At 41.7% G+C, this 12,695-nt stretch overlaps 1 protein-coding gene across 3 annotated transcripts in view; it reads left to right on the top strand.

The window, feature by feature from the left end:
* Nucleotides 1-12,695, top strand: part of ADGRA1 (adhesion G protein-coupled receptor A1) — a 301,516-nt gene that overhangs the window by 137,953 nt on the left and 150,868 nt on the right. For all 3 annotated transcript variants that reach the window (XM_088670391.1, XM_035137651.3, XM_035137652.3), the window contains exon 8: nt 9,920-10,084. In XM_088670391.1, coding sequence (XP_088526517.1) covers nt 9,920-10,084 — 165 coding nt within the window. The remainder of the gene's footprint in view (nt 1-9,919; nt 10,085-12,695) is intronic.

The following is a 12,695-nucleotide window of genomic DNA, read 5'->3' as shown; positions in this document are numbered from 1 at the left end:
GGGTGAAAATACGAATGTTTAAATTAGCTTTTTCTTGGGGCAGTTGAAAATGGACATGAAGCAGCATTTGCAGCTTAATAAACATTACAGATAGTAGCAGTGATATTACCACCTGATTAGAGTGGCACTGTTGGGATCTGCTGTTAACCTTACCCACTTTGAGGTTGTCCAGTTCTGCAGGCTCTGGCTCAGCATCAGAGCAGTGGGGGTTCCATCAGAGGCACATTCTCAGCCTGAGGTGTCAGATAAAGTCATGTCCTCTGCCCTGGACAGTCCTGAGACAGTTAACCTCTCAGGCAATGCCTTGTCTCTCTCCTTCTGAGCCAGAAGCAGGGGAGAACAGGACAGATTGCTTAAGAAGCAGCAGGAGTCTGGCAAACACTGAATTAAGAGCTGAGGAGGATATGGTGTTGCAATAACTTGGTTGTATGGCTTCCTTCTTCCCTTGAGCCCACACTGACTCATTCATTCTCTTCCCAAGAAGGGCTTGGCAATGCTCCTGCTGCCAGATGTGTGTTGGGACTTCCGGTCTGGACTTCCGGTTGTCTTATTTTCTTTCAAATATTTATGTACCCTTTCATATTCAAGATTCCTAAGCCGTGTACATAAAAATATTTTAAAAAGAGAGAAAGAACAATCAAAATAAATTCATCATAAAAACAGAAAACTGCCTTAAAATGCCTGCTGAATTTTTTGTTTTGTTTTAAGTCTTTGTAATGCGCCTGAAGTTCAGCGAAGAGGGAGCCTATTTAATCTCAATCACTTGGATTGGACCACCACAGGGTTGGGTCCACAACACTGAATGGCCAGCTTCTAGTAGTTATGATCCTTGCCTCTGAGCCATAGGAAACCACCAGCAGAGACCCCCTCAGATATATCCACGATCAGGCCATGCTTTAAGGGATCAGGCACTCCTTAAGATATCCTAGACCCAAGTTGTTGAGGGCCTTCCAGAAGATCACTGAATCTGGCCAGTGATGTTGGAACTGAATTGTGCTGGTTTGATCTCCAAGAAATATAGCATTATTCAACATCTAAACACATTCTGAGGGAGAGGAAGTGTCAGACACAAGCAGAGGATGCCAAATGAAAGTCTGCATTAAAATAATGCAACAAATACTAATTTTAAAATTAATTATTGTGGTGAACTCTGTTGGCTGCCATTTTCTAGCTGTTCCCAAAGGCACACAATCAAATAATCAAGGATTATTATGCAGAGATTAGCACTTTTTATTCATCATCTTGGAAATATTTTACTTAACAATGCCTCGGTGTGGGTTTTCTGTTTGCTAGACCAGTTGCTGCCATAGTTTTATTGTGGTGGTGGTTCTTGTTTCTATTGTCTCGGTCCAACATTGAATGTTGTGGGCTGTGTTGCTAGACCTAGTGAGAAGTGGGCTTGTCAAAGCAAAGTCAACATTGTGGAATTGTAGGTTAGAAGTATGAGGGAAAAGTCCTGCAAATAGGCTGTGTTTTACTTGTCTAGCGCTTCCCACACTCTGGGTGGTTCCAGAGCTGACTTGACTACACAATCATTCAAGCAGTGGCAGAATGCCTAGAAGTATGAATGAAGCCAAGTTACAGGGAACCAGGCAGAGGGCCTTCTCGGTAGTGGCACCCACCCTGTGGAACACCCTCCCACCAGATGTCAGAGAGAAAAACAACTAGCAGACTTTTAGAAGACATCTGAAGGCAGCCCTGTTTAAGGAAGCTTTTAATGTTTAATAGACTATTGTATTTTAATATTTTGTTGGAAGCCGCCCAGACTGGCTGGGAAAAAAATAATAACAAGAAAGAAAGAATAAATAAATAAATAAATAAATAAATAAATAAATAAATAAATAAATAATAGTGATAGTGATAGTGATATTGAAGGAATCCTGTGGTTCATCTCTCAGATCGTATGGCCTGTTTCTGCTCTGCATGCATTTTTCATCCTATCACCTTGCCATAAACTGCCCCATATTTAAAGCAAGTAAGAAGCGAAGTTTCCTTTCTTTTTTTCTTTTTTAAAAGAGTACAGTCTGCCTTTCCACTATAAAAGTATCCAAGATGGTTCTTGTAGTTTGGCTGATTGGGACAAGATCCAAGAAAATGGCACCAAAGCATGCATACAGATTTTCTCTGATTTAAACGTCAATCCTGCTAGATCTGCAGACTGCTCTTAAATTTGTTTTTAAAGAACTGTTTAAGGATTCTGTGGGAGCAGTGTCTAACAAAGGAAGTATAAGGAGCAAATTTTGGGTGAGTTGGGATGCTTTGCATGTGCACCACTGACCGAAAGCCATTATAATTTATTTGGATAACTAACCTGCTCTGTGCAGTAGCTGTGTTATCACACTAATCCACTAATGTGGAGCAGTGACTCCCCATGAGATTCAGGCATCCCCCACCCCACTCTAAAATGCCCTCCAAAGAAGTTTGCAACACCCAACAGTAGTGTGTGTGTCTCAGCATATGTAGTGAGCAGTGGCGTAGCATGGATTTCCAGTGGCCGGGTCCACAAGGAGGGTGGTGGTGAGAAGGAGGAAAATGGACAGAGTACGCATGCACATTCAACTGCCTAGTGGTTTCTGCATCACCCAGGAGATTGAAACCACAGTGACAAGAAAAGAATTGTTCCATTGTCTGACGAGGTCACTTCCTGGCTCACATGTAGAATCCATTTTCAACAGAGCCCAGAAGCAGCACCAGGTGTTGAAGTTTTGCACCCCTAACAATTTTGCACCTAGGCCAACTGCCCCTATGCCCCCCCAATGCCACTGGTAGTGAGTAAAGGAACACAAAGGCTTGCCTTTTGGAATGGCGTAAAACCTGCCCATGCAGGTTTACTGTATGTAAACCTACCTGCTTTTTTATGTATCAGGCAAAAGTGATTAGATTAGGCAAAAGCAGCAGTAGCTTATTATACTGTAATCTGACCTTTATTCACCATGATACAGGAAGATGAGTTTTGTGTATTTTCTACTTATCACCCAGAGAAAGAAAATCGTGCAATTGTACTTGCATTTAACTTAGTTCTGATAAATCACAGCTGGCAAACATTTGTTTGTATATCCAAGAATCTGTGGAAGCCCAATATAAGCTTTAATTTAATTTGTTTTCTGCTTGCTGCTAACAGGTTTTCATTTAAGGATCTGTTTATACTGTAAGGAAAATCATTCCATGGATAAATGAGTTTCTTTGTGGCCTTTTTAATGTTCCTCTGCCCATATGGGAGCTACTTCTCTATATATAAACGACCCAGCCATGTCGGCATTCCCCTTGGAATCAGCATCCTGACAGAATTTACTTTGCATGCAGAAGATCTCCTGTATCTCTAGGTACAGTTGGGAGGGACCCCTCTCTAAAAAACATGGAGATTTGCTGCCAAACCCAGGGCTTCCCAAAGTTGGGTCTCCAGCTTTTTGGGGACTACAATTCCCATCATCCCTGACGGTTGGTCCTGCTACCTCGGGATGATGGGAGTTGTAGTCCATAAACAGCTGGAGACTCAAGTTTGAGAAACCCATATATAGACAATGCTGAGCTAAATGAACCCTGAGCGGTCTGACTCAGTATAACATAGCTTCCTGTGTTGCTAAGATACCCAGTTTTAGTTGATTTTAAAGAGCTAGATTTGCACATTCTCTCTTGATTTTGTATGTCATAACCTTTGGTCCTTATTTTGCACATCAGTGTGCTCTGGGGAGCACCCTAATTTTTGAAAGTCTTTGTTCATATTAATAATGGATGGTGACTTGGACTAGATATAGGCATTACAGACTTTTTACCTAAATTGTGGGTGGTTTTTTTAAATAAGTAAACAGTCTTCATCTCCCAGTAATTTGTTTTCCTTTCTCTGCCAGAACTGAGATGGAGTCTTCCAGATACATACAGGAAATTAGGTCAGATTCTGAGAACCTTTCTCAGGGAAATGACAATTGGAATGCGTTCCTGTGGCCTCTATTTCTTGGTCACTTTTCTTTCTGACATTTAAATGGCCATCAGCATGCAACAGACACATTGCAAAAATATTATTGCAAGACAATAAAGGGAATAGCTCCACTAATAACAAGGCTAACCTCAGGTCTGGTTAATTAGTTATGCATAGTTGTAGTGATGAAAGTGCATGTTCTAAATGAAAATGTCATGCCCCAGATTAGTTATTTTCTGTATGCTGAGTTTCTATGTTGGGCAATGGCCCATGCTGAGGGCTACAGAAGAACATTATAATGACTTTCCCTAAATTAATTTCCACTGTATATTGTGGAACACTTTGCAAGCCCACTGGGGGGTGGGCAGGCGATGTGAGAGTACCAACAATGACAGGACAACACTTTGGAATTAACATTGTCACATCTTTATTGTTTACAAATGTAAGTAGACATTGAGCCTAGGCATTGAGTATGTATCCTGATTGCTGGCTGATCACTCCTTTAGGGCTAAACCTAAAAGATCTCCCCATGGCCAGTCTACCACTTGGGAGGTTTTATGGCCTGTAGTTTGTAAAGGGGGCTGGGAGTAGTTAGAAGGACCCATATTTCCCTCACAAAGCTACAGTTCAGAGAGTTCCCTAGAAAGAAGGTTTGATTGTGAGAGTACTCTGATTCAAGTGCATATTTAATTGTTTATGTGTTCAAATAAAGTGGATTAAAGGACTCTGTCTCCCTGGCGCAACAAATCCATTTTAAAAACAAAACAAAACCACAGACTTGTTGCAGTTAGGAAAGTGACAGGAAAGGGCACTGAAAAGTGGGATGGATGAATTGATGTTTGATAGGAAGACGTGCAAGCACCCTACAAGCAAATCTGGAGCAATGCTAATTGTATAATCTCTCGACAACAAATCAGAATGAATACTCAATAAAGGCCAGAGTCTCATAGTCTGAATCTAAACTTCCCATAAACTTTGTGCAGGCAAATCAGAATGCATGTCCAACAGGTCACCTAGAGGCATCAAATGGTTAGTTCAATAATGAAACCTACAATCCCAACAAGAACAGAATTGACTGCAGATTGTGTCACTTGTATCTCATGAGCAAATAAGAATAGACCAGCAAAAAAGGAAGAGAAAAGCAGAAGAGGGACTCTGTCAGGAGAAAAAGGTGGCAGAACTTCAAAATGTCTAATGAATTTGGCTTTGCTATAAGAGACACCAGTCTCTGAAGACCTCTCCGTGAGATCATCTTTAACAGGGGCTCTTCACACACAACTGCTATAAGAGGGGTGGAATACAGTATTTGTTTGCTCTTTCGGTTCTTATTTTTATTATGTATTTTGTGTTTTTTTATAGTGTAATTTTATGTGCTGAGCTCTGTGGATGAAGGATGGCATACAAATTTAATAAATGCATGGAATAATAATAAATAGCACTGTGTAAGCAGGGCCAAAAGCCTTGGTCATTCCTGTGCAGTTGTTGCCTCTGATCCCAACTGGCTAATGATTTCATGGAAGGAATGGCATTTGGAACTGTAGTGCCACGAAACAACTAGTAATGCCAGTTCAGCTTTGCTGCTGTGTATATGTATAGGTTAAACACAGAGCCTAGGAAGGTAAACAGTGTTTCCGTGTGCTGCTCTGGTTCGCCAGAAGCAGCTTTGTCATGCTGGCCACATGACCCAGAAGCTGTACGCTGGCTCCCTCAGCCAATAAAGCGAGATGAGTGCTGCAACCCCAGAGTCGTCCGCGACTGGACCTAATGCAGGAGTCCCTTTACCTTTTATATGTATAGGTTGCCTGAGAGAGGAAGGAAGCCTGGTGCTTTCCTGAAGAAGCTGTAAAGAGAAAGAGAGCATGTTGTACATGAGAAGTTAGAACAGCAAAGAGAGGCAAAGGTTCTCTTTTAAGTTCTCTTTTAAGAACTTTTGTTTCTGCACTAAATTCAGTTGTTAAAGGGTTTCTAGGGAGACCAGGATCTGTTCATCACTTGTCGTATCCAGATGCTAAGTAAGTAAATATGTTCACTAAAGTAACCACTGCCCCTAGGATACCTTGAAGAGTATAAATTAATTACCATCTTTTGCCACAGCCAGATGGTTCCTGCAACAGTCAATATCCATGGTCTTTTACACTTAACTTCTTTCTGTACTACAGTCAGGGTTCAGTGAAGGCTAAGTGAGGAAGAATGTCAAAATGAACAAGAGATATTGCAGACAGGGTCTTTTCCCCCAATGCAAGTGTTAATAATAATCTTGGTTTTTTTGTTTTACAAAAACTATGTTTGCATCTGTGTGAATGGCAGCTAATTTTGATTGTCTAAAGACTCGGGGGTTGAACACATAGAAAATTCCAGTGTTTTCTCCATTTAGATATAATATTGATAGAAAAATGTAGGCAGTGCATATCACTGTCTTTTTCTAATTTGAAACACAAGGCATTAATGGGAATCATTAGCACTGATCCCAGACCCTTGGATTGACTGTGCTTGTAAACAACTTCAAGATAAAGGTATTGATTTGTGAGAGTAATCCCAAATTGCTTGGGTAATGTTCTCATATGCTTAGATAATGTAAGCAGATTCCTAGGGCCAAACTACACCTGATACTAAGTGCAGATTTGCATTTAATGTGCAGATTTATTAAAATTCAAATTGCGTCAGCTAGGAATTGCCAAAGGGGAATTTCTTCCCAATACAAAGGCTAGCTTCAAAAGAAGGATTTCCTCCCAGGACTGCAGCAGAGGGAGGTTAAATTCCATTAATTATTGGACACCCCCAGTTTGCATCTATTTAAAATAAATCTACAAATAAAAGCAAAGATGTATTTTGCATCAGGTCTAATTTACCCATAGTTACATTCAAGATGGATGTCCTGAGTCATTCAAGGAGATGTCTTGGAGGGGTTGGTTGGATCAGAATGATGGGTGCCAGCAGTGGTGGCCAAACTCGGCCCTCCAGATGTTTTGGGACTACAACTCTCATCATCCCTAGCTAACAGAACCAGTGGTCAGGGATGATGGGAATTGTGGTCCCAAAACATCTGGAGGGCCGAGTTTGGCCACCACTGGGTGAGAGGAATACATGGAGCTGCCAGCTGATGGCCCCTGGGCTAGGGTGGGCTGCATCCACCCTGTGAAATGCCAGAACTGACAGAGGGGAATGACATAAGTGAGGAATCTCACCCTGCTGTCCCAAGACCACTCTCTCCTGCAATCCTGTCCCCCAGTTACCACGTACCAACCCTGACGCTCAGCCATTCCTATTTAGGGTCGTGGCAAATTATGCTTTTTTTATTCTATTTCCCCATTGTGGCTTGTCACTATAGACCTTGGCATTATCAAAATAATAGTAATACTGGTTGAAAATGTAGCCTGCAGAGTTATTTGTTATCTAAATTCCTGATTAGTGAGCATGTTATAAAATGGAAAAAGAACAGCCCTGTGATGAAGCGACTGCCTTCCTAAAGTTGTAGAATGAACTGTAGTACTGTAGACTTCAGGTCAAGGATCACACACACACACACACACACAAACAAACAAACAAACAAACACAAACACAAAGAAACCTTGCACAGCAGATAAATACAGAAGTGCCTGCTCATATTTGTCTTGGAGAAAGCTTTTTTTTTTTAAAGGGAAATGTTATAAATAGTAAGCTCCTAGAAAGTGCATTCCATTTTGGGTGGGGTGGGCGCAGGGGAAGAGAAGCAATTTTGTATTCAAACAGCCCATTGAGTTGAGAGATTATAACGTAAAAGTAAAGGTCACCCAGTGTTACCTTAATGGAAGGTGTTGGCTGACCTGATGGTTCAACATAGCTTGAATGGCAACGCTGTCATTTGAGATATCTGGTTTCTATATCACCAGCCAGCTTCTGTAACCTTTACAGCAATCCAGTTCTTATAGGAAGGGAATACCTTTTGCTGACATTTTTGTCTAATTCCGCGTCAGTTACAAGCAACCGGCAGGCTGCAGTTGGAAAAAGCTGTTTATTGCTATCTGTACGCTGGTATCTTATAACAGACCTTGCCATTGTTGCTTAATTAAACTACCGTCCGTAATACATTTAATTCCTGCCATAAAAGATATGACTTTTTTGAAACCCGGAGTTCTAATGAATTAGTCCCTATAATCAGTGATGCTTTGTGCAAGGGTTAAATACTACCGTGCATCATTAAGAGAGCTATAAGTGAGATTCATTCTAAAAGTGCATTTGGGATTTCCCACCCTTGTCTCAGGGCCACAACTAAGTAGAATAAACTCAGCTATATTTAAAGTTGCAGCAGAAAGATAACACCAGATTCTCATGAGATGTACTCACGCTGTAGAATCATTTCAACCAAAGGCTATTTACTACAATTTTGTGGAATGCTTTCTCTGGAGGATCAAAGCAGTGCTCCATTAGTGCCTAGCGCGCAGAGTTGTCTACCACCATTGTGTCCAAGAGAAAACATGGTGTGGAAGCAGGGCCGGATTTAGGTTTGATGAGGCCCTAAGCTACTGAAGGTAATGAGGCTTTTTATATGCCCGGCTGTCCTTTGTCAACAACAAATTGTCACTGTTTTTTGGGTTGCATATATGCTATATGGTAATTTATGGGCCTAATGGGTATCTAAAGCCATTTGCACATATAGAAATGAGCAAACCAGTGATACTTTAGGGAGCAGGCTAGCAGACAAGGCCCATTACTTACATCATAGGAGCCTACACAACACAAAACACTGTTGCTGTATGTAGGTTTTATTTTATTTTATTTTTTATCTTATATTTTGGAAATGTACATCCAGGGTTTTATTCCTTTAAGTTTTTTGGGGGCCTCCAAGAGAGTGGGATCCTAAGCTATAGCTTGTTTAGCTTATATGTAAATCCGGCACTGTGTGGAAGGCTGGTTGTTGAATTTGTCGTATCATTTATTGGTGAAAATTTCATTTTGAATTCTTGATTTGCACAAAAATCAGGACAGCAAGGAAGGAAGTCCTACAACTGTAGAGCCATCCCAATAACAGGATGCATAGAAGTTAAAGATGAACATGCTTAGAGAAATTAAAGGAACGTCTGTAAGATGTTTCTTGAAGTGAATCACATATGGCTTTTCAAAACCACATTGAAATCAATAACCACCTGAATTTGTTTAACTCATGACCACAACCTGAAATTTATTTATTCGTTATTATTTCTATTCCACCTTTCACCCTAGGGTTACAGAATGAATTACATCAGTAGCAACAAAAACAAATTATAAACAAACCAGGGAATGTAAATATTTGCTATCTTAAAAGTACCATGTGTTACAAATTAAGTTCATTGTATCTACAAGTTGTCAAGTGTGCTTACATTGGATTGTTGTCAGAATCTGTATCAATGGTCAAATTCAGGGGGGGGGGAACATGTTCACTTGGGGGGGAGTGTTTGTAGGGACACAGCAGGGTTTTTCTTTAAGCAGAATTGGGTGGCAGATTTTTTTCCTATTCTGTTCACAACAGAACTGAACCAGAAGCCAAGGTCAGCTGGAATTCAGTAGAAATAGGAAGGCATCTCTGAGCTTCACTTTGAATGGTTACATACTTCCAGCATCAGCTACGTACAGTAGCGGATGACACCCTGAGCCTCATCTGACCTCCCTCCAGCTGAATCACTGCTGCTTACAGGGACAGAGAAGAAGAGGGGTGTGTGCCAGGGAGGTCAATATGGTTCATGAACACCTTTCCAGCACTTCACCCTCTCTCTCCCTCCATCTCCACCAGTGACTCAGCCAGAGGTCAGGGGAGTAATGCAGCCCCACCATGCTGCCAGTTACTGGTCACAAACTTCCATAAATAGGTTTAAGAATACTGGTAGCTGTCCTAAAGCTTTTGAGTGTGTAAGGAGGGCTGCAGAATTGATTAAGTAAACTAAAGAAGCCTCACTGCGGTCTAAAGAGCTCTGCCCTATGGAGAGTTTTCAGAGTCACATACCTTCTAAGCCAGGCTGATAATTTGCTTTCCTTTTAACTCTCTTGTAGGGAGCTTATTTTGTCCAGCATTGATTTTGATGCAACAGGAATGTGGGAATGCATGGTCAACACCTCCTATGGAAACATCTCCAAGCAGGTGGAAATCGTTGTACTAGAAACAGCTGCACCTTATTGCCCCGCTGAAAGGATAGTTAACAATAAAGGAGATTTCAGGTATGATTTCTTTTCTTCTTTCAAAAATTTATGATTGATCCTTGGTTTTCTTGTGTAAAACCTCAGTAAGCTTATTCCGTACATATCAACTATATACAGCGGGGTTGTCTTTCCTATTCAAACAAGTTCCTCAATCTGTAGCGTTGGGTTAGTGGCAGCAATTTCCTAAGGCCAGATAATGCTCTAATGGCTCCTTGGGCTACTTTATCTGTTTGGAAGGTTCAAATATGCCTTTCCTAGCAAATTTGGGGATAGTGTGGGATGTTTGTGGGGGGGAGGAGCTTGGGTAAACCTTTTGCACTAGTGCTTAAAAATGTAATTAAATACTGCCCCTTGTCATGCTTCCCTGCCTAGAAACAACATTGATTAACTGTCTTGTGAAGTAGTTCCAAATGTGAAGCACAACAATGGAAGAAACACACATCTCCTTAGTGCCTGGGGTGCCAACGAACTGTGTAACTATTTGTGCAGATTCAATAATGCCCTGGGTTTGAGTTTTTCAAACAACGGTCACACATCCCACGTGAACTGAAGAGGCTTTTAAAAGCAGCATGTGATATTGCATAGTGGGCGTGTTCTGTTCAAAGAAGAAAAGGCAAATAAAATAAAATAAAATCCTACTGGGTATGCCAAAGCCTATGTGCAGACCTAAATTAGCACTTCGGATCCAGGCCATTTTAACATAGGGTTATCAGACGTCCCCAGTTCCGGGGACAGTCCCCAGATTTGCAAATGTGTCCCCGGACAAATTCTGTACCCAGAATGTCCCCGGATTTCATTAAGTCTCTCCAGGAAATGGGGACGCCAACAGGAGCAGCCAGAATCAACTCAGTTGTTCGGCGGGGAGGAGAGGTGGTGAGAAGGCGCTGTGCTTGCAAAGCACAGGCACACATGTGAGACAGGGAAAATCGGAAAGAAAAGCCAATTTTCTCTCCATCAGCCTCATTTATATCTCCCTGGGTAGCATCCTGGCCTCTGACTGGCAGGATCCAGTTCCAACCCTTCTTCAAGCTTCACTCCCCCCCCCTTGCTTCTCCCGTCTCCTTGACACTGCTGCTGCTCCTGCCCCGTGAGCGGAGATCAAGAGCAAAGCTGGTTGCGCTCAAAGCAATGGGAAGAGAAAGGAAGATAGACAGAGCGCTGGATCACTTCAGCCAACAGTGGCTGGGAGCTTTGGGGCAGCCCTGCAGCGAGAGCAGGAGGCTTGGCTGCATCTCTGGGTCCCCACTGGGTGCTATCCGCCCACTTGCAGAGAGGTCCTCCTTGCCAGCTCAGTTTTAAAGCAAACTTTGATCTGTGGTGTTGACTTTTTTTCTTAATTTAATTCCCCTTCTCTTTTCCCTCCCCGGATTTATTGAAAGAAATCTGGTAACCATATTTTAAAGTGCAATCTAGACATACCTTAAGATAGCGGTGGGCATCTGTGGTACTTTGGACATTGTTGGGCACCAACTCTCCAGTACCCCAGGCAGCATGGCCACTTTTCAGGAATGATGGGAACTGTTGTCCAATGACACCTGGGGGAACTATAGGTACCACAGCTCCAATGTATAGTGTTCATGTTCCCAAGATAATATTTACAGTTCAAGCCACACATACAATTATAAAGCAAATAGAAATGGCTTGCAGTTTTCCTTCCTTTCTCATGCATTTCTTAAGAATGTAGGACCACCCAACATCCCACCGCCACTGAATCAGAACAAAAGCGTGACACATTTGTGCTGGAACTGAGTCTTTCCTCCTTATGCATTAATTACCCCATTGTGTTTGGAGTTATCACTAACTTTATTTCATTTTTTTCAAAAACAAACAAACAAACACCCAACAACAACATTATTCCTTCACTGTTACATGGTAAACTAAATATCTTGATAAGCTTCATAGAAGGCAAGGCATCTTTTTGTAAAGCAAGAATCCTTGCTTTTTTTTTGAAAAGTTCAAGAAGAGAGAGTCACTGTAGACCGCATTTCTTCTCAATACAGAAAGGCTCAACTTGAGGTGCTGTTTAATGAGTCACTTAAAAAAATATATTAGATAAACTTGTACTAGCTGCTACATAATGCAGCTTTCATTAAGAAGCCCTTCACTCCCTTGCCACCAAATGTCATTCTCTTCTTGATTATATATATATATATATATATATATATATATATATATATATATATATATATCCCCTTCATGGATCAATGCCTTGTCGTGGCGAAGGGGCTTGAATAACTCAGAGAAGCTATGAGCTATGCCATGCAGGGCCACCCAAGATGGACAGGTCATAGTGGAGAGTTTTGACTAAACGTGATCCACCTGGAGAAGGAACTGGCAAGCCACTCCAGTATCCCTGCCAAGAAAACTCCATGGACAAAGACAACAGGCATATAAAAGTTATGACGCTGGAAGATGAGCCCCTCAGGTCGGAAGGCGTCCAACATGCTACTGAGGAAGAGCGGAGGACAAGTACAAGTAGATTCAGAGCTGATGAAGCGGCTGGGCCAAAGCCGAAAGGACGCTCAGTTGCGGATATGCCTGGAAGCGAAAGGAAAGTCCGATGCTGTAAAGAAAAATATTGCATAGGAACCTGGAATGTAAGAACCATGAATGGAGGTAAGCTGGATGT

Source organism: Zootoca vivipara, chromosome 5 (assembly GCF_965207765.1).
Source record: "Zootoca vivipara chromosome 5, rZooViv2.hap1.1, whole genome shotgun sequence".
NCBI lineage: Eukaryota > Metazoa > Chordata > Lepidosauria > Squamata > Lacertidae > Zootoca > Zootoca vivipara.
Note: the sequence above shows the minus strand (reverse complement) of the source record. Positions and strands in the feature narration are given on the sequence as shown.